General features: G+C 39.1%; 1 protein-coding gene across 5 annotated transcripts in view; it reads left to right on the top strand.

Annotated features, from left to right (window-relative positions):
• The window catches only part of UNC80 (unc-80 homolog, NALCN channel complex subunit), a 239222-nt gene that overhangs the window by 181032 nt on the left and 35346 nt on the right, over window positions 1–22844 (top strand). For all 5 annotated transcript variants that reach the window (XM_079924681.1, XM_079924684.1, XM_079924682.1 and 2 more), the window contains 9 exons: window positions 660–749; window positions 1486–1587; window positions 3346–3526; window positions 4738–5006; window positions 7091–7225; window positions 9803–9941; window positions 10570–10666; window positions 18109–18279; window positions 21699–21791. In XM_079924681.1, the coding sequence (XP_079780807.1) occupies window positions 660–749; window positions 1486–1587; window positions 3346–3526; window positions 4738–5006; window positions 7091–7225; window positions 9803–9941; window positions 10570–10666; window positions 18109–18279; window positions 21699–21791 (1277 nt within the window). The remainder of the gene's footprint in view (window positions 1–659; window positions 750–1485; window positions 1588–3345; window positions 3527–4737; window positions 5007–7090; window positions 7226–9802; window positions 9942–10569; window positions 10667–18108; window positions 18280–21698; window positions 21792–22844) is intronic.

Below are 22844 nucleotides of genomic sequence, written 5' to 3' on the forward strand. Positions count from 1 at the left end.
ATAGTAGATAATAAGTGCTTAATCACTGTGGTTCATATTATTCTTAATGTTGCTACTAAACATGCTTTCTTCCTGATATGGAGACCAGTAGATGCCACTGTGCCTTCACAGTTCATCACTCAAGTCTACATTGTAATTGTACCTCTTTTAGCTCTATGAGAACAGAGCAGATAGTTTGTATTACACTATCAGGCTTTTTTTAAATTGAGATATAGTTGATGTATAATATTATATACATTTCAGGTATAGAGCATAGTGATTCACAATTTTTAAAGGTCATATTCCATTTATAGTTATTCTAAAATATTGGCTATATTCTGTGTTGTACAATATATCCTTGTAGCTTATTTATTTTATGCATAGTCGTTTGCACGTCTTAACCCCCTACCCCTATCTTGCACTACCTTACACAATCAGTCTTTATGCTGTCATTTTTTTGGATAGCTGTGCGCATGTAAATGTTCGTATATATGTGTGTGTATATAATATATATACGTATATATATGCACACATAATATATAAAATGTGTGTAAGATATAAATACATATATATTCCTTACAGGAAGTTACCTTGTTTTACGACATTTTTACCTTTCAGCTTACTGTTTGGCTCATAATACGATCTCAGTAAATGTTTATTAAAAATTGCTGTCGTTCTAGGAGTGTCTGGAGTTTTTTAATATCCCAGAATCCCAGTCTACACATTACTTTCTCATGGATAAACGATGGAACCTTATCCACTACAATAAGGTGAGACTGCAGTGATGACGCTCATGGAGAGCTGTGTCAAAAGCCCATTATGCCTTTCCGGAGGGCAGCTTCACTCAGGGGGGCGTCGCTGTTTATAGGTGAGGCGTATGGCCGCTTGGTTCACACCACCTCACTGCTGATGTATTAGCTTTGGACTGGCCACTTTACCTTTGTACCCTTCAGTTTCCTTGTCTGTAAAGGGAAGGTGATCATAGTAGCTACTTTAGGGTCGTTGTAATAATTAAAGGAGATAAGTAAGGCACTTCGTCACTCATCATTATTACATCTAGATGAACACTTAAGTTGCCCGTATTGTAAGTACACGTGTTTATTTGGAATGTTAACGTTGTTCTCGTGCCGATTTCTACTACATTAAGCATGATTGTGGTAACGTGATCTAATGAACAAAGGAAACCTCAGGAAGACCACTGACATCACTTTACAGGGCTTTTCTTTTCTTCTTCAGAATGGGTTTTAGTAAATGGCCTCTGGCTCCTTGGCTCCTGACAGAGCATCCTGGACTTTGGAAAGCATACTCAGCCTGGGGAGATTGAAGCTTTCCCGAGGAGGGTGTTTATCTTCCCTAGGATTTTGTAGAATTGGGGAGCGTAAAATAGTAAGAATCTAAACCATCAGAAAATACATAACATGTTTGTCTGACCTTTGGGGAAAGAGGAAATGAGAGTCAGAGTTTAATTATTGGAACTCTTTTTGTCTTTGTGTAATCCCACCACAGACCTATGTTCGGGATATCTACCCTTTTAGGAGATCCGTGTCTCCACAGCTGAACCTTGTACATATGCATCCAGAGAAAGGACAGGAGCTCATTCAGAAACAGGTGCCTGACCACCACAGTTTTATTCTATTTTGTCATGTCATTGGGATAGATGATCTGTAAACGGTTGCCAGCCCTGAGATTCTGTTATGATCCTTTCTAGAGAGAGAATGATGGGCCCTTGGTCAATAGATCGTTCCCCAAAATAGTGTGTTAACCAAGTTTTATAAATTGGTTGAATAATGTAAAGGTATTAAGAAACACTCACTTGGAGAATGCTATGAGAAACCATTGGGGTATAAATAACAGAAATCTTCTAATTTATTTACCTACTAGTTTCTAAGTTTGGATTTTCACTCCACATTTTTGTAAAGCAGGATTGGAAGTACACATAGTGTAGCTATAAGAAGGTTGTCCCGGAAATTTATGCTAGCTGGAAAAAAATAAAAGGGGTCAATGTAGTGTGCCTGCAAAAGGCCCTGCACCAAGGTCCAGAGATTTGGACTCAGTCCCATCTCTGCCACTGACCAGGGATCTGACCTTGGACATGTTACTGACTTCTCTTAAAATAGGAGGAAACAGAATCAAGCAGCTGTACTTAGATTTAAGATTGAAGAACAGAATAGCGTTTACACATCTCATCATAAATCAGACTTTGAGCTTAAGGAAATTCACTATTTTGCGAGCGAAATATAGCTGTAGTACACAATTCTAATAATGATACAATTTTAATGTGGTCTTTGTGTTCTATTCATTTATTTTTAATAAAATGTTGAAACACGCTATTATTTCAGTTTTTCCGCATGTAGCAAGGATGCTATTCAAAAATATCTTCAGGGGATGGCATAGAATCCGACCACTTAAGTAATTAAAAACATAGTATTAACTACCTAAATTGCATTTAGAAGAAAGAAAATAGTGAATGTATCACAAAGTGTGAGGTGTTGGGCAAAACTGTAAGACCTTAAATATAAACAATTCCTAAAACAATTCCCCACAAATTATCCCAGCCTCTGATTTTGGCAGCAAAATAATGAAAACCATAATCAATAACCGCACTTCACGAGTGTGTTTTTTTAGTCATGTTTAAGAACACAGTTTAAGAGAATAACATAAAATGGGGCCCTTACTCCAAGTTGGGATCTTAAGACTTCTTTCGAATTTCCTCAGGGAGATAATAATAGACAGACCTGTGGTTCTGGCTCTGAAGTCTCCTCCACAGCTGCTCACTGCTTATCATCTTCCTAGTCACATCCCCCTGCCCACTGATCAGCAACAGAAAAGGCACTAAGAGAAGGACCAAAAGATCCACGTTCACGTCATCTAAACTAAGGGCTAAAGGACCACCAATCTAGGTCCTATTAGCTTTTGTTCCAGGATAGGTTTTTCCTGGAGCCCATTTCAGTCTTTAAGAGGCAAACCCAGAAACAGCGTAAGGCATCAGTAGAAATGATAGAAGCAATTGGAACCGACTGGCTCCTGTTGGAGAAGGTCTTCTATGTTATGACATCCAAACAAATGGGCTGTATTTACTGCTGAACTGTTCTTGACAGTGCTTGCCTTGTTCTCCTCTTCTAGCTGGCAAACTCCATAAGAAACACTTCCTTCTGTAGGACAGATGCAGGAAGTGAGAGTCAATTAAGTATTGTTTGCTCTTTCTGTGTGGTAAAGAAAAAATATTTCTCTCCCATTTCACTTCCCCCATCTTTCAATTTTTAATCAGCCCGGTTTGCCATTAAGGTTTTCACTTCAGTTTCTTCACTCTTGGTAATTTCAGAATTGCCAATTCTACTTTTCATCTGCTCCTGCCTTTGCCGGTAGGTATTCACTCGGAAGCTGGAGGAAGTGGGGAGGGTTTTGTTTCTCATCTCCCTCACCCAGAAGATCCCCACAGCCCACAAGCAGTCCCACGTCTCCATGCTCCAGGAAGACCTCCTCCGACTGCCCTCATTCCCTCGAAGTGCTATTGATGCGGAGTTTTCACTCTTCAGTGATCCTCAAGGTATCAAGAAAGAAGCATTTCCTCTCTTGGGCTTCTTCTCCTGCCCTTCTTTTGTCCTCAGCTAGAGGACATCTCTGTCTTAATCGGCAGACAGTTCTCTAAGCTAGTGGCTCTCAGCTCTGGAGTGAGCACAAGAATCACCTGGAGAACTTGATAAAACGCAGATTGCTGGGTCCCACCCTCCAGCCCCGAGTTTCTGATTCAGTAGCTCTGGAATGGGGCTTGGGAACTTGCATTTCTGACAAGCTCCCAGGTGAGGCTGGTGCTTCTGTGCCAAAGACCAAATCCTGAGACCACTGCTCTAAGCTAATCGTAAGCAATTGAAGGAAGCAGTGTGGTATTGTTAGGAGAGTACTTGACTAAGTGAAGAACAGATATTTATATGAAATTCAAGAGGAGGCAAAACGAATCTACAGTGACAGAAATCAGAACAGTAGTTACCTCTGGACTGGGGGGAATGGATTTCCCAGAAAGGGGTATGAGAGAACTTTCTCAGGTGATGAAAATGGTCTATACATTGATTGGCGTGTTCGTTACCTGAGTGGGTATTTTTGTCAAAATTCATTGAATTCTACATTTATGTTCTGTGCCTTTTACTCTATCTAAAATTATACCTTCTTAATTAGAAAGTCTGGAGTCAGGGCCCAGTAATCTGTGTTTTTATAAGACCTCCAGGTGGTTTTGATGCCCGAGGAAGCTTGGGAACCATTATTCAAATTGAGAGAGAGAGACTGAGACAGAGAAATTGGAAGAGACCCATTTTGAAACCACGCTCTGTTACTCAGTTATTAATCTGGGACAGTTTACTTAAATCAGCATCCGTATGCTCTACATCTTCATCCAGAAGCTCCAGAGAAATAGTAGACACAGCTCTAGTCTGACCATGAGTTCAAAGACCAAGAACAAGTCCCAGCCCTGCCATTTTCTTAATAGCTTATTTTTTCTCAAAGCCACAGCTTATGCAGCAGCAAGACACTGCACCTGCCTGCCCCGTCTTGCCCACAGAGTTGAATCAAAGAGTTGATGAAGAAAGTACTTGGAGGGCTAGGAGGTGTCACAGCAATGGCTGCAATATTGCTCTGGGAAGCGTATCAGCAGTAGATCTTCATGTCCCTGAGCTGGAAACATCAGCGCCCTGGGGTTTGATCGCCCTCCACACTGACAGGATTGGCGTGGGGCTAATTCTGTCTCTGCTGTTTCATGTTTCACAGCTGGGAAGGAGCTGTTTGGCCTCGACACTCTTCAGAAAAGCTTGTGGATCCAGCTCCTGGAGGAGATGTTCCTGGGCATGCCGAGCGAGTTTCCCTGGGGAGATGAAATCATGCTTTTCCTCAACGTTTTTAACGGGGCTCTGATCCTGCACCCAGAAGACAGTGCCCTGCTCAGGCAGTACGCGGCCACCGTCATCAACAGCGCTGTGCACTTCAATCACCTCTTCTCCCTCAGCGGCTACCAGTGGATTCTGCCCACCATGCTGCAGGTGCACAGGCTGTCCTCTCCTGCCCATGGAACAGGTCAACAAGATCTGTACCAAAACTTTTAATGATGGAATTATCTTCTTTTATGACCTCAAAAGGCACCAAATGAACCCCCCCTAGAAACTTCCAAAAGGTCATAATATTCCATTCTATTCTGAGATCTCCCAGACCTGGGCTCTGCTTTCCCATTTCTTCTGGACCAGTGGTTCTCAAAGTGCAATCTCTGGAGCAACAGCAGCAGAAGCAGCAGCATCACCTGGGGATTTGTTAGAAATGCACATTCTTGGGTTCCATCCCAGTGCTACTTAATCAGAAAGTCTGGAGTCAGGGCCCAGTAATCTGTGTTTTTACAAGACCTCCAGGTGGTTTTGATGCCCTAGGAAGCTTGAGAACCATTATTCAAATGTATGGCAAGCATTCAGTTGATGTTTCTCCCAAGAGAGTCTCCAACCTCTATCTGAATAGAGATTTTCATTGCCATTAAATTTGGTATGACAAGGTTGGAGGAGGTGAATGTAGCAGGAACAGTTTTCACTTAGTCATGCCTAATGTGTACATGGCTACAGTTAGGAGTACTGAATAAAGTTCAGAAGGGGCCTTGAGGGCTCATCCTACTTCTTATTTTTATGGAAATTTTAATAAAATTATGGAAGTAATGCATGTTTGTGTAAAGTGGCATTTGCTCAACTACAGGGGCAAGAAATTGACTTTTTTTTCTCTTTTTTTTTTTTTGCAGTACGCGGGCCTCTCACTGTTGTTGCCTCTCCCATTGTGGAGCACAGGCTCCGGACATGCAGGCTCAGCAGCCACAGCTCACGGGCCCAGCCGCTCCGCGACATGTGGGATCTTCCCGGACCGGGGTACAAACCCGTGTCCCCTGCATCAGCAGGCGGACTCTCAACCACTGCGCCACCAGGGAAGCCCAAGAAATTGATTTTTAATATCATCAGGGCACTCTGTCCTATTTTTAGATAGTTGGAATTTCCTGTATAACTTTTTAAATAATTATCAAAAACAATAAATGCTCATTATAAAATTCGAAAGATAAAGAAAAGTTTAAAGAAGAAAATAAAGATCACCCATGGGGCTTCCCTGGTGGCACAGTGGTTGAGAATCTGCCTGCTAATGCAGGGGACACGGGTTCGAGCCCCGGTCTGGGAAGATCCCACATGCCGCAGAGCAACTAGGCCAGTGAGCCACAACTACTGAGCCTGCACGTCTGGAGCCTGTGCTCCGCAACAAGAGAGGCCACGAAAGTGAGAGGCCCGCGCACCGCGATGAAGAGTGGCCCCCGCTTGCCACAACTAGAGAAAGCCCTCGCACAGAAACGAAGACCTAACACAGCCAAAAATAAATAAATAAACAAATGTGGGGTTTAAAGAAAAAAGAATATTATTTAAAAAAAAAAAAAAGATCACCCATAATCCTCCCCCTAGATAACCATTGTTTACACATCTTGAAAATCTTGGTACTCTCTCCTACTTTTTCTAAAACAGAAGTTGAATCGTACCATATATTCAAGTTTGTTACCTACCTTTTTTAATGTGACACTAAGAATATTGTGGGAGTTTTCCCTGTAGCACTATATAGCATCTTTTAAAATATAACTGATAGTATTCTGTTGAATGCATATACATAATACACTTAACCCCTATTTATGAATAATTTGTTTCAAATTTTCTACTATTTTAAGCAACCTTGCAGCAGTCATTATTGTATATATTATATCTTTGTACATTTGTCTGTTTTCTTAAGATAAATCACTAGTCACAAACTTCCCAAGAAAAAAATATATTTATATTTTTAGGATTAAATATAAATATACATATATATATATAAGTATATAATATATATATATAAGTATATAAATATATATATATATATAAAACATATCTATATTTTTAGGATTTTTATGTATATTGCCAGATCTCTCTCAAGAAGGTATATACCATTTTACACTCCCCTCCATCAGTTTATGAAGTTAGTCATTTCCGTCCATGCTTCCCATGGCTATGAGTTTTAAAAGCAAACACAACTCTAGTAGGCTGTTAAGGAATTTTCTGAATATGGTGACATTTTTCCATAGGTGTACTCTGACTATGAAAGCAATCCCCAGTTGCGTCAAGCCATTGAATTCGCCTGCCATCAGTTCTACATTCTACACCGGAAGCCCTTTGTGCTCCAGCTGTTTGCAAGTGTGGCCCCTCTCCTGGAGTTTCCTGTGAGTAAGCTCTGTGGAAATAAAGACCAACCCAACGAGGAAAGCAAAGTCTGTTTATTCAGAGCTTACTACAGCAAGGGATTCCTGGGCTGGTTACTACAGATAGTAGATCAGTTCTATATTTATGTATGGCCTGGTCATTGTGCATTTGTATAATCAGTCTCTCAGCTCTCTTTATTCAAGCAATGGAATATAAATACCAAAAATTATTTCTCTTTCAACAAGAAAATCTTCTCTCTTCAACGTTTCTCTTCAACCCTTATTTCGGCCCCTAGGATGTAAATAGATCAACTCTCTGGATTTTTATACTCAGTTAATGAAAGGATGGAAAATGGAAAATGATAAAAGGAAGAGTTCCGGATTCTCATTTTTTTCTCTCACTCTCTAGCACTTACCCTGCTTTATTTTTATTTTTCTGCAGAGCATTTATATCATATCACATGTAATATATGTATTTGTTTCACTAATATGTATCTTTACCACACCCCACAATAGAATTTGAGCTCCGTTAAAACGAGACATTTGTCTGGTTTTTGCTTGCCTTTTGCTTGTTTTTAGTTGTTGTTTTGTTTGTTTTTAGTTGTTGTTTTGTTTGTTTTTGTTTTTATTTTGCTGTAACTGCAGTGCACAAAATGGTGCCTGGCACATAGTAGGAATTTAATGAGGTTTTTTTTTTTAATTAATTTTTATTGGAGTATAGTTGCTTTACAATGTTGTGTTAGTTTCTGTTGTAGAGCAAAGTGAATCAGCTATATGTATACATATATCCCCTCTTTTTTGGATTTCCTTCCCATTTAGGCCACCACAGAGCATTGAGTAGAGTTCCCTGTGCTATATAGTAGATTCTCATTAGTTATCTATTTTATACGTAGTAGTGTATATATGCCAATCCCAATCTCCCAAGTCATCCCACCACCACCCCTTCCCCCTTGGTATCCATACATTTGTTCTCTACGTCTATGTCTCTATTTCTGCTTTGCAAATAAGATCATCTATACTGTTTTTCTAGATTCCACATATATGCATTAATATATGATATTTGTTTTTCTCTTTCTGACTTACTTCACTTAGTATGATAATCTCTAGGTCCATCCATGTTGCTGCAAATGGCATTGTTTCATTCTTTTTATGGCTGAGTAATATTCCATTGTATATATATACCACATCTTCTTTATTCATTCCTTTGTCGATGGACATTTAGGTTGCTTCCATGTCCTGGCTATTGTAAATAGTGCTGCAATGAACATTGGGGTGCATGTATCTTTTTGAATTAGAGTTTTCTCTGGATATATGCCCAGGAGGATTTGTTGTTTTAATGAATGAATCAAAGTCATTTTACAGAGATTTGAGACGGTAAGTATCTCCATTCTGGAGACAGATTATCAACTAAGACCTGTAAAATTCCCAGGGTTGTCAAAAAGTTCATCTGTTTCTCAAACATATTTGATGTAGTCAACCAATCCATTATGGAAATTTGCGGGGGAATGCTGAGTCCCATTATCATAGACCAGAGAAAACATAGGCATGAACTTTACTGGCAGTTCACATGTTGCTGTATTTTTATGAGTTTCCACAAATATCTCTTTTGTACTAGATTAGCATTTAATAGATCCCTTAAAACTCAGGTGTTCACTCCATACAGTAGCATGGTTGGATGCAGAATTCTGTAAGCTGAATACTGCCTAGATATTGTTATCAATGGCAGTATTTATGAAACTTGTATTTCTGATCAAACCATATTAGTACTGATGTAGGAATTAATAAACTAAAATGGCTTTTCTTTTGTTTTTAATTGAAGTATAGTTGATTTACAATGTTGTGTTAATTTCTGCTGTACAGCAAAATGATTCAGTTATACACATATATATATACATCTTTTTTATATTCTTTTCCATTATGGTTTATCACAGGATATTGAATATAGTTCCCTATGCTATACAGTAGGACCTTGTTGTTTATCCATTCTATATATAATAGTTTGCATCTGCTAATCCCAAACTCCCAGTCCATCCCCCTTCACCCTCGTTGGCAACCACAATTCTGTTCTGTGTCTGTGAGTCTATTTCATAGGTAAGTTCATTTGTGTCATATTTTAGATTCCACATATAAGTGATATCATATGGTATTTGTCTTTCTCTTTCTAACTTCAATTAGTATGATAATCTCTAGGTCCATCCATGTTGCTGCAAATGGCATTATTTCATTATTTTTATGGCTGAGTAGGATTCCATTGTATATAGGTACCACATCTTCTTTATCCGTTCATCTGTCCATGGACATTTAGGTTGTTTCCCTGTTTTGGCTACTGTGAATAGTGATGCTATGAACATATGGGTGCATGTGTCATTTTGAATTAGAGTTTTCTCTGGGTATATGCCCACGAGTGGGATTGCTGTATCATATGGCAACTCTATTTTTAGTTTTTTTTAGGAACCTCCATTCTGTTTTTCACAGTGGCTGCACCAACTTACATTCCCACCAACAGGGTATGAGGGTTCCCTTTTCTCCACACCCTGTCCAGAATTTGTTATTTGTAAACTTTTTAATGATGGCCTAAAATGGCTTTTCTTTGTACAGGATGCTGCCAATACTGGGTCCAGCAAAGGCGTGTCAGCTCAGTGCCTGTTTGACTTGCTGCAGTCGCTGGAGGGGGAGACCACGGACATCCTAGACATCTTAGAGCTGGTCAAAGCTGAGAAGCCTCTTAAGTCATTAGGTAAAAGCAAAACTTGCCTTGGCATTCTTTTTCTTTTTGTAATCTTTCTTTTTTTAAACGACCTTATACTGAATATTTTGAGCTAAATCAAAATAGCAAAAATAAGTGGAAGGGTGGTATAAATTAAATGAGTACATTTTCCTATCTCCTGTTTTTCTTAAATTTCTTGTAAATCTTAAAATGTAAAGGATTCTCTGCCATGAAAATTGTATTAAAAGGGGGCCTCAATAGACCACTGTAGTTTTCAGAAAATTGGGTTTTCCTGGGCAATTCTAAGTGAATAACCCTTTAAGACAGGCTTTTATTATCATGGAATGTCTACAATTAGAGGTATTCAAAGATGAAGTCTCATGTCTTACCTTAGAGCATCCAAATATCCTTCTATTAGATGAGTTTTTTTAAACTACCAAAAAAAAGCACTTTTATTTGTCATCTGATTATTCAAAAATAGAACAGAATTTTTAGTCCCTTTAGATGAGGATATTAAGTGTTCACAGTTTAGGAATAAAGTCTAACAAGGAAATGCCTACAAAATATAACTGGAAAGAAAGTGTTAGGAGTGATAAATTCTTCTTTATCCCTGGTGGAATCCACTCTGATTGTGTGCCTTGCCCTTCTGTCCCTTCAGATTTCTGCTATGGAAACGAAGACCTGACTTTCTCTATAAGTGAAGCCATTAAGCTCTGTGTTACTGTGGTGGCATATGCTCCTGAGTCATTCAGAAGGTAACTGCAGCCTTTTAGTCCATGCCTTGTAATAAGTAAGTATGGCAAAGGAAATAAAATTGAGCGACTACAAAGGTTATGTTTGCTAAGATTAGCCTGTAATGTTCTGGCAAGTATGTTTTCAAAAACTAAATTTAGGGAACTTGTCATAGCAGAGGTTATGAAAAATATAGTAAATCTTCATCAATTTGAAATCCCCTAATTTGGAAATTGTGAAGTGGCTAAGATGTTTTAGTCTTGTTTAGGAAATATCCTCACATGTAACAGAAATTAATAGCAAATAAAATTTCAGAAAAGACATTTAAGCTACTTAAGAAAACTCATTTCAAGGAGCAATAAGAACTTGTGTCCCACAAAGAGCAGGAAGAGAAATCTTGCCTGTCATTTTGCCAAGTGCAAGGAATCCAAAGGACTCACCATGGCGAGTGTTATTTCCAGTTCTAGGATGTTGGCTCTGACCTGATTTTATTTACATATATATATATTGTATATATATATATATATATATATATATATATATATATATGTAAAATATGTGAAGTGAAAATCAGCCTCATCTCTCTATTAAAATAGGTATTCTAAAGGCAGAGACAATAATTCAAATGAATTATGGATAACCCCTTTTTATGTAATGTACATGCTTAAAGATAAGAGCTGCATTCCTTCCAAATGTTCCATAATTCTGGCTTAACCAGCCCTATGGCCCTCCCTCCTCTTCCTCAATTCAACATTAGGAAATCTCTCCCTCTTAATTTCTCAATCTACTTTGATTTTTTCTTGTAATATCTAACCCATAAACAAAGCATTCGATTGTATTCTACCATATTCTTAGTATATGTGATACATCTTCCAATGCCTAATACAGTGTTGTATTCCATATATGATATAACAATATAAATTTATAAAATGAATGAATCAGGTAACAGCCAACTGTTTCCATGTTCCTATTTCTCTCATTTGTAATTCTTCTTGCATAGGCCTTTGTGGTGAGAAAATAGTTTGAAAATAAAAATATGGATTAGTCATAAACATATCACAGTTTTTGCCTCAACTTTCTTTCTTTTGAGAGAAGGATGGGCTAATGAATTATTCCAGGGTATTGCTCCTCTGTTAAGACTGCCAGATCTAGGTAGGTTATCACCTTTCTGATGTAAATTCAAAGAACTGAGACTACAAACTCCTGTCACACGGGAATAAAATATAAATCTTATCTGAGTGTGAACTCAGGGTTGCTGGCTCTGATCTAACCCAGAGTCACGCGCATTGGTCCTGCCTCCTGGGACCAGCTGTTGATCTCATGTGCTCAGGGTGAGCTGTGACTCTGACTCAGGTTTGAAGTGACAGGGAAGATGACTAGTGATTCTCCTGGTGAAACCAACAGAGAACTAGCGCTTGTCTATTCATACCAGTCCAGTTCTAACCTAATAGTCAAGCCTATCCTGAAACATCTATAGATCGGGTGATTTATGGAACACTAGATAGAAATGTATAACTGATCTGAAAGTAAAGCATAGTGGTCTACTTGGGATCTAAAGATTGCTTGGGGCTTACAGATTTCCACATTACTTAAAATTCTTAATTCTCTCTGTTTGATCAAATCTCCTTATCAGTTTCTCATATTCCTCCTTAAATCTACTTCTGGTTTTCAATTAGTGTAGAAAAATATTGACCCAACTATTGCAACTCTACTATTTTAACCCAGTGGATATTTTGACCCCAAGGATATTTTGACTACGACTTTATAAATACAAACATCTTAATCATAATTATACCTATAAATTTTCATTAAGGGATTATTTTCTAATTTATTTATGCCAGTTTAATTCCTCAGTCAGTTTATGTTGCAAATAAGCCACTTTCAACTTTTCATTTTATCAAAGTTCTTTTCATTGAAATTATTTTCTTTCTATGTAAAATTTATAATAAAGTTTACATTCATTGATTAAGTTTTAGGGGAGGACTTATTTTATCTTGGTCTGTATCAAACTTTGCTCATTAGAGTTTCTGTCATTTTGAGCTTTTGTGTTTCAGGTTTTGATCATTACTGCAGTTTCCCCAAGTCAAATTTCAACGGTGCCCATAAGATGTAGTTTCTTAATGTAGAATAAACATCTGAAGCAGGATGTTTATTAAATAACAAATTCTACTCAGTGGTGTTTTAACAATTGTCAGTTTTATTTTATATCAAAAATTCTTTCAGAATAGTTATTATGAATTGGATAAAAGACTGGGAATTTGTATTTTTAAAGTAATCAATGAAAAAAGCAGCAGACAACTGGTCAGGTATTCCCAGACTGCTTTATTATTCGGGATTAATCTTAGAGTGTAATACCATTATTTAATATTCTTCCATCAGTTTGTTCATTATGCACTATCTCCTCACACACTGCTGGGACAGAGAGAGCAGATGGTAGGGTCAGAACATCCCACTGACAAGCAGGGTGACCTCTGCCCCATCTCCACAGTGCATTTCCCGGTCCCCCCACTGCAAATAATCTCTCCTGCCTCCGGTCCCAGAGCAATTTATTTTGAAGTTTTCCCTTATGAAATCTGTTGCTCAGCCATCTCGAGGCGCTGAGCCAAGTCACCTTACCTCATCCTGCCTCTTACCTACCAAGTCTGTAAACATGAGGAGCCACCTGAAGAAAACGCGTACAGTTTATTCTTACCACAGCCTCTGGTGGAAATCTCTGCTCTCCTTGCCTGAGCTGAATATCACAGCCATCTGCAGGGTCCTCTTTATCCTTTCTCAGAAACTCCTGAAACGGTGTCAGTCATAAGAGTTGAGGTTTCTGGAAGGATCCAGTGAAGAGTGACTTCTTTCTTGCCCATGTTCTAAATAAATGAAGGCAGGCAGAAGGGAGGTTGAAATATCACCTTTAGTGCTGAGAAAGATTAAGTAGGGGAATCAGGCTTGAAACAGGACTGCCCTGAGAACTCACAGCAGAGGATAGAAGCCCTGTTGGCAGGCTTTTGCAGGAAAAGGAAAAGAGCTGAGCTGATTTTGCCCAGTATGTCTATATCAATTTGCCCCTCAGGTAAGTCTTTGTCTTCTCCAGAACCGAATGAGTAAAAGGGCAAAGAGGAACCGGGATTGATATTGACTGAACTCTCTCTGCTGGAAGGAAACATAAGGAATGAATAAAATATGCCACCCCCATCCCCAACATTCCCACCTTATTCTGTCTTAAGCAATGGGGATTAAACACTATGCCCCTGGTCAACCCTGCCTCAGGAGGGCAAATCTACCCTCTCTCAGGACGGTCTTCATCCTACTTTCCTTAGGCTCCTCCTACAATATCACAGCTCCATAAAAGGTTCAAAAATGGATCAAAACCTTACATTAACTTAACTCCAAGTCCACTCGATTCCTGAGTGTCAAAATACCCCCTCTTCTATTTTCCACTCCAAGCATATCCAGTACCATGTTATTAGGGTGTATCAGAGATTCTGCAGTGCGATTAAGTGATAACATGAAGACACTGCAATGACAAAATGTATAAAGATTCTCTAATATTAAAATGCTAACAGCATAGAGAAGCCCTAAATTTGACTAAAAAATTCTCACATTATCAAATTCCCAATGAGATATGAAAGACACTTTCAAGTTAAAATCCAAACACATTGAAATCAAAAGGAATTAGAGTTCACAATCAAATTCTCTTGTCATTGTGAGTTAAGAGCCAGAGTCCAATACTGTTAAGCTAAATTAAAAATTTTTAAAAAAACCTCCCTAATACCTTATTCTGCTCTGTTTAAGCCAGAACTGTTCTTAATTCCTGCGTGGAGCCAGGATCTCTTAAGTAGTTGTTCCCTAGGATATGTTTCATGGGAATAAATTCAATTCTTACAAGACTTCAACATTTGTATACCAAGTCCCTGTTGTGCTTAAATTTTTTTTAAATAATGTATTTTATTTAAATATTCATACAAGAAAGTTTTTACAAATTGTAATTTTATAGTTTAATGAATGTATACAAAGTTAACACATCAGTGTAACTACCACTCAAATTGAAAAATCAGATAAAAGAACCACTATCCTGATTTCCAACATCACAAGTCAGCTTTGTCTGTTTCTGAACTCAACTACGATGAAATAATATGGTAGGTATTTTTTAATGTCTGACTTCTGTTATTCAGTATTATTTCATGAGATTCATCCACGCAATCGTGTATAACAGTAGTTCTTCATTTGTCTATAATATTCTATTGTATGGCTATGCTGCAATTTGTGTATTTCTTCTTCTGTTGACAGACATTAGTGTTGTGTCCAGTTTGAAGCTATTACCAGTAATGCGGCAGTGAACATTTTTATATATGTCTTTGTGTGCACATATATATGCGTCTCTGTGGGTAGAAATGCTCTGCTAGATCATGGAGTCTGTATATGTTTTGCTTTAGTAGATACTACCAAAAAGTTTTCCAGAGGGCTTGTATCAGTTTTCACTCCCACCAGCAGTGTATAGGTGTTCCAGTACTCTACAGCCTCATCAACACTTTGTCAGTCTTTTTTATTTTAACTGTTTTTGTTGGCTTATAGTGATATCTCATTGTGGTTTTGATTTCCATTTCCCTCCAGCAAATGAAAAGGTTTGGAAGCCTTTCAGATTGTTTACTGGAATTTGGATATCTACTTTTGCAAGGGGCCTATTGAAGTATTCTACCTATTTTTAAATGAGATTATCAGTAATTTTTATTTGATATATAGAATTTTTTTTAAAGAGTGTGATATAAATACATTTTAACTTATATAGAGTGGTGTTGCTGGTAAACATTTAACAACCAACTCTCTGGGAGAAAGAGTTTCTGATGTGTAGCATTGCCAATTTGCCAATATGTAGCAATTGCTGAATACAAAATACCAGAATGACATCATTGAATGTGGTGCTGGAAAGAGATGCTTACGGTAGGCCTTTTTCTTTAAATTAATTTTTATTGGAGTATAGTTGCTTTATGATGTTGTTAGTTTCTGCTGTAAAGCAAAGTGAATCAGCTATACATATACCTCCTCTTTTTTGGATTGCCTTCACATTTAGGTCACCACAGAGCATTGAGTAGAGTTCCCTGTGCTATACAGTAGGTCCTCATTAGTTATCTATTTTACACATAATATCAGTAGTGTATATCTGTTAATCCCATCCCAATCTCCAAGTTCATCCCGTCCCCCCCTTCCCCCTTGGTATCCATACGTTTGTTCTCTATGTCTGTGTCTCTATTTCTGCTTTGCAAATAAGAACATCTATACCATTTTTCTAGATTCCACATATGTGTTAATATACAATATTTGTTTTTCTCTGTCTCTCTTACTTTACTCTGTATGAAGTGAAGTCTTACAGTCTCTAAGTCTGTCCACATCTCTGCAAATGATCCAATTTCGTTCCTTTTTATGGCTGAATAATATTCCAGCGTATATATGTACCACATCATCTTTATCCATTCCTCTGTTGATGGACAATTAGGTTGCTTCCATGTCCTGACTACTGTAAATAGTTCTGCAGTGAACCTTGGGGTGCGTGTATCTTTTTGAATTATGGTTTTCTCTGGGTATATGCCTGGTAGTGGGACTGCTGGGTCATATAGTAGTTTTATTTTTAGTTTTTTAAGGAACCTCCATACTGTTCTCCATAGTGGCTACATCAGTTTACATTCCCACCAACAGTGTAAGAGTGTTCCCTTTTCTCCACACCCCCTCCAACATTTGTTGTTTTTGGATATTTTGATGATGGTCATTCTGACAGGCGTGAGGTGATACTGCTTTGTAGTTTTGATTTGCATTTCTCTAATAATTAGTGATGTTGAACATCTTTTCATGTGTTTGTTGGCCATCTGTATGTCTTCTTTGGAGAAATGTCTGTTTAGGTCTTCCACCCAGTTTTTGATTGGGTTGTTTGTTTTTTTGATCTTGAGCTGCATGAGCTATTTGTATATTTTGGAGATTAATCCTTTGTCAGTTGCTTCAGTTGCAAATATTTTCTCCCATCCTGAGGGTTGTCCAGTAGGCCTTCTTGACTGGTTATTTAGCCATTCCAGCACACCACTGGCTACTTGTATTTCAAATAACATCTCTTACTCTGTGGTTTATAATTTTACTCCCCTAAGGTTGTCTTTTGATGAACAGAGCTCTTCATTTTAATACAGTCCAATGTATCACCTTTTTCCTATTTTTTAGTGCTTTCTGTGTCCTCTTATGAAATCTTGGCTAACCCAAGGTTATGAATATATCCCCTTATATGCTAGGTGCTTCTTTGTTTTTATCTTAACATTTAGATTAACAAGCCATCTGGAATTAATTTTGGTATGGTGTAAAGTAAGGGCCAAAGTTTATTTTTCCCATAGAGGTATCTAATAGGCAATAGACCCAAGCACCATTTATAGAAAAGACTAGCCTTTCCCCATTGCATTGCAGTGTCATCTTTGTTATAAATCAAGTATCTGTGGATTTGTTTTGGACTCCTTATTCTGTTTCACATATCTATTTGTCTATCCTTGCACCAATATTATACTGTCTTAATTATGATAGTTTTATAAAAAGTCTGATGTCTGGTAATATGTCCTTTTACAATTATGAAATTTCCATCTTTAACTTACCTTGAAGTCTGTTTTGTCTGACATAATAGTTACATCAGCATTCTTTTGGTGTTTGCTCTTACTTTCACCTTCAACATTTCTATATACTTATATTTAATGTCTCTTGATAGCAAAATATAGCTGAATTTTTAAATTATTCACACTAGTAAGCAGCCATTTTCATACCTGTATCACAGTGACTGTTTCCAGACCAGACTCTTGCTGTAAACTTGCTTAAGCTTTAAGAAGCCAGACTCCTAAAGAAGGGTTTTATTTTGTTTGTTTGTTTGTTTTGCGGTACGCGGACCTCTCACTGTTGTGGCCTCTCCCGTTGCGGGGCAACAGGCTCCGGACGCGCAGGCCCAGCGGCCATGGCTCACGGGCCCAGCCGCTCCGTGGCATGTGGGATCTTCCCGGACCGGGGCACGAACCCGTGTCCCCTGCATCGGCAGGCGGACTCTCAACCACTGCGCCGCCAGGGAAGCCCAAGAAGGGTTTTATTTTGTCTCAGATTTGTTACAAATTACTGAATGGAAGCTTTGTTGATTTTTGTAAAGCTTGTTTCTCTGATTGACTGAATAGCTCTGCCTGTCACCATTCTATTGTTCTTTCAACCAATTGTATATATGCTAACTCTCCCAAGTAGATAATATTCTTCCTAAATGCAGAATTTTATCACCTTTTATCCGGTGCTTAATTAACTAATTAATTAGTGTTGGTAGATATTTCCAGCAGCTTTAATTACTCTTGACTTGGGTGGTGTGGGAAGGGGATTCAGAGTTTTCCAACTCTCTAGAGGCTTTTCATTTCTCCATGCTCCAGAATATCAAGTAGGGTGTAAAAACGTGATTTGGTTTTCTATCTGTTGATTAAAGTCTTCAGATGCTGATGGTCTTGGAAGCTTTGGTGCCATGTTACCTACAAAAGCTAAAGAGGCAAACGTCACAAGTGGAGACAGGGCCCGCTGCCCGAGAGGAGATCGCCGCCATGGCTGCTCTTGCGACATCCCTGCAGGCCCTTTTATACAGCGTAGAGGTCCTCACCAGGTAATCCCACCGGCAGAAATAGCCACAGCCATAAGCTCTATGTATCCACCAAAAAGATGAAAATCTCTAAAACCCAGTTTTTATTTACAGATAACTTATCCAAACTCAGCTGAAACTGCAAGCATTCCCTAAGTTGTTTAGATAAATAGTGCTCAGTACTCTAAATAATAATAATGATGATGACAATAATAATAATAATTGTTAGTATTATTATTCTACCATGATTGCTAAACACACATTTACATGTAGCTTGCCGAGCTTCTGTGGCAGTTTTAACCCAGCAGTAAACAAATCTTTTGTAAAAGGGCTAATTTAGTGAATATGAAAATGTGATCCACATTTTTATTAGCTCTTTTTTTACGAGACATGAAATGTCTGCAATTTCAGCTAAGCATTCTTTTATTATTTTCCTGTTTGTAAAGAGCTGGGTTTATTTTTACTTTAATTTCAGAAGCTACATAACAAACATAAACTACAAAATTTTATTCTAATGCTAGAATTGATAGATTCTCTGTCGGACAGGACTCAAGAGTGCTGAGAGAGGGGACTGAGGGATTTAGGATTGGAAAGGTCAGTTGACACCAGGGTTCAGCCCTAAACAAAGTTCCAAGAAGTTAGCCCTCTCACCAGATTCTTGGGTACAGAAGCAGAGGAATTGAGCTGCCCTGTGTCAGGGAAGGGCTGGATAGATGAGGCCTGGGCAGGCGTTGGCGGGTGGGGGCATTAGCGGGGCCGGGGGGATGTCTGTGTACCAAGGATAGAGCGAGTGGGGGTGGTAGATGCAGGACACTATATAGTGATAGGCTTTCCTTTTCCATTGTCATCTAAAATCAGCTGGAAGGAGACGTTCCTCCCCACGGGTGGAGGTGGGGAAGCCGTCTTTCTGCATCGATGTCTTTGCTTCTCCATCCCATTTGGCCACATTGTTAGCCTAAAATTCTATGGTTTACTCCCGTCACAGGCACCAACTTCTCCAGCCCCATCTTGCTCAGTTGGTGAGGGTACTCGCTGCAACCCCTCAGTCCAGGGAGGACTTTTCCAGTGTGCACCAGCAAGTGAGAGGGGGAGTGAGATTGTTATTCATTAAGTTCAACCTATGTTTAGTTCCTAATCTTGCACTACATTGCCAACCGAGGCAAGCACAACATAGCCCAAAGCCTTGGGTAGACTCTCTGCTGAACTGCCCGCGTGCATCTAATCTGAAGGGATGGGAAGCAGTGGAATAGGGAGCAGTGACAAACTGCAGTGAGAAACAGCCCCCAGTGCTTTGATGATGGTTTCCTGAAAGTCTGAGGGGGAAGAACATTACAAGGAGAAATACGTGACTTACACCCTCCCTTCTGCACCCACCTGGTTATGTCACTAGTGCCTTCCTGTGACTAGAGGAGAGAAGAGCAGTCAATTTCCTTCAAGGGCCACTTGATTCTCTCTCTTTACAGTACACAGTGTTGATGCTTTCTATTCCTTTTTATAAGGATAAGTCAATTAACTTCTCCAAAACTGACTTACCAAAAATTCCACAAAGAGTTATGGATGGAGCTCTGACATTTGAAATTCTGTGGCCTTAAATATTCCAGTGTATTTAATATTCAAAAGATGGAGTGGAAGACTAGCCTCATTGGCTGGCTGTAATTATTCACAACAAAATTGGCTCCATTGTTTTTACGAAAAGAAAATGAGAAGAATACCACTTCGCTTCCACAGTCCTAATGTAGTTGCTCATGAAAAAAAATTAACCGTTCTATAGGTAGTAACACAGAAACAAGCATATTACAAGTGTATCAGTATTAGTTTTCCATTGTTGCATAGCACATTACCACAAACTGAGAGGCTTAAAACTGAATGCGTTTATTTTCATCGCATGGTTCTGTAGGCCGGAAATCTGGGCAGGCTCAGCTGATCTGTCGGCTCAGGGTCTTGCAAGGCCAAAATCAAGATGTCAGTTGGTCTGAGCTCTTACTGGAACGATCTGGGGGAAAATCCACTTCTCAGCTCATTCAGGGTTTTGGCAGAATCCAGCACCAGGCCGCTTTAGGTCTGAGGTCCCCTTTCCTTCCTGACCGTCAGCCAGAGGCCACTCTCTGCTGTTGGAAGACATTTGTATTCCCTCTTACAGGGCCCCGCAGTTGTCCAGCCAGCAGGGATGCCTTGAGTCCTTCTCAGACTTCAAATTTGTCTGCCCCTCCCAAGAGAAACTTTCTGCTTTTTAAGGGCCGGTGATGAGATTAGGCCTACCCAGATCGTTTCCCTTTTGCCATATGATGTAGCGTGATAACGGGAGTAACACCAGTGGGGCAGTGGGGGGAAGGTCTTGGGGCTAGCTTTAAATGCTGCCCCCTACAGCAAAGGCACCGAAGAGACGGTCTGGGGCGATTTTTAAAGGTTACTCTCCAGCCACAACCAGCATACAGAAAATGAGCATGACAAAAGCAAGCTTTAAAGAGTTCGTGTAAGCAATTGCTTTGAAAGGGCTTATCTTCCTTTCCACGTCACAGATGACACAGACGCAGTTTACCTATATATGAGCTCATTTGAACCTGTTTCTTAGCATCTATAATAAATTACTGACTTAACAATAGATACTAATTTACTCACTTCCCTGGGTAGTCTTAGGTACAATTTTTTTTTAACATCTTTATTGGAGTATAATTGCTTTACAATGGTGTGTTAGTTTCTGCTGTATAACAAAGTGAATCAGCTATACGTATACATACATCCCCATATCTCCTCCCTCTTGCAGTCTCCCTCCCACCCTCCCTATCCCACCCCTCTAGGTGGACACAAAGCACCGAGCGGATCTCCCTGTGCTATGTGGCTTCTTCCCACTAGCTATCTATTTTACATTTGTTAGTATATATAAGTCCATGCCACTCTCTCCCTTCGTCCCAGCTTACCCTTCCCCGTCCCCGTGTCCTCAACTCCATTCTCTACGACAGGAATAAAGACACAGACTTAGGTCTAACTTTGACTAGAAAGATTCTTTCCTTGTTTGATAGTTTCTCAGAAAAACAGAGTGATTGATTATGGAGCAGGTGGCCCAAATGATATGTACACCCTTATCTTTTTTTTTTACTGTCTAGAATGGCTAACTTCCTGGTACCTGTGGAATTGAAAAAATGAACTCTTAACTCACTTAATCAGCACAGACTTAGAAGTCTGATTTCATGAATGTCTGGTCTGAAGAGTACTTGTTTATTACTCAGGACCAAGAAATGAAAGACCTTAAATCGTGGTGAGCTTATAGACCCTTGGGAATCAGTGTTCCCTTTAAAGTGCCTTCCAGGACAGACTCAGCAGGGGAGTGTGACAGAAAAGGCCAAAGTCTTTGTAAGCTTCTAGCTTCAAGCTTGTGTGAGCTGCAGTAACTTGAGGGTTTCATAAGTGTCTCCACTTCTGTGGTTTTGTTACTGTTGTTGCAGGCCCATGACGGCCCCCCAGATGAGCAGGTGTGACCAGGGTCATAAAGGGGCCACCACAGCCAACCACACCATGTCGTCTGGGGTGACTACCAGGTAATTCACTGGCTTTATTCTGTGGTCTCTCAATGTCGTACAACCTGAATCTCAGCTGTTGCGAGTGAAAGGAATCCTGAAAATAGTCGATATTGAGCGTGAAAATCTCCAAGGAAAAGAGAAGAAGGTGAGAGTTGAGAGTTACACGAAAACACCTAGGCTTTTTTTGCAGTTGTCACCTTTGTAAATGAAGAGAAGTAAGCCACCTTCAGAAAGTGGCATTTATGTCCATTTGTTTGTGTGAACATGCAAGATGTTCTCTGCCTCCTGGGTGGTCGTTGAACTATTCCAGTGTTGTTTCACTTGCCTCCAAGAAAAAGGCAAAGGAAACAATAATAATCAGGAGGTGGCTTCTCATTCCAGGGCAGTTGTGCAGAGTCACCTTTCTTTCATCTGGACAGATTTTCTACAGACATTTCATCCAAGCTTTGACTTAGCCCCTTAACTGATGCTTTCACGGTTGTTGACTTAATCACCTTCCCTCTTGGTGCAACTCAGACACTGGCTGCACTAGTTAATACTTTACTTCATTCTCCCTGGGTTAACCTCTAGGTACTCTGAGACAAAAATAAAAGTTTAATTAGCTTCCTCCTCCAAGGAAGATTTTAAGACACAGCAAACCCAAAATCAGCTAGGGAGAAAGTTCTCTTTTCCCAGTATGGAGTAATTAGCAGAGATTATAAGGAAAAACTGAATAATTTTCTATTTTCTCTGAAGCACATTTTTAAGTATATATCATTATTTATGTAAATTCCCTGCTTATCATATATTTATGTTAAAAATGAAATAAGTTCCAAACTATCACATCAGATATAAATTATCTGATGTGATAGTGTTACCTCAATTTCTCACATTAGGGGAACATGATTATATGGGTTTTGAGTAATGAGTTTAAGGGATATTTAGGGGTTTTCTCTAAGCTTACTGAGCTATGTTCAACACTAGATGAAAGGTGCCCAGAGAAAGAGGGTTTCTAAAGTCCTCTTACCCATCACTCATAAAGCAAGAAGTCTCTAGAACTGAAAGGAAGTCAGCCATATTTCTTCCTAAAAT

The sequence above is a fragment of the Stenella coeruleoalba genome, assembly GCF_951394435.1.
Source record: "Stenella coeruleoalba genome assembly, chromosome: 6".
In the NCBI taxonomy this organism is placed as follows: domain Eukaryota; kingdom Metazoa; phylum Chordata; class Mammalia; order Artiodactyla; family Delphinidae; genus Stenella; species Stenella coeruleoalba.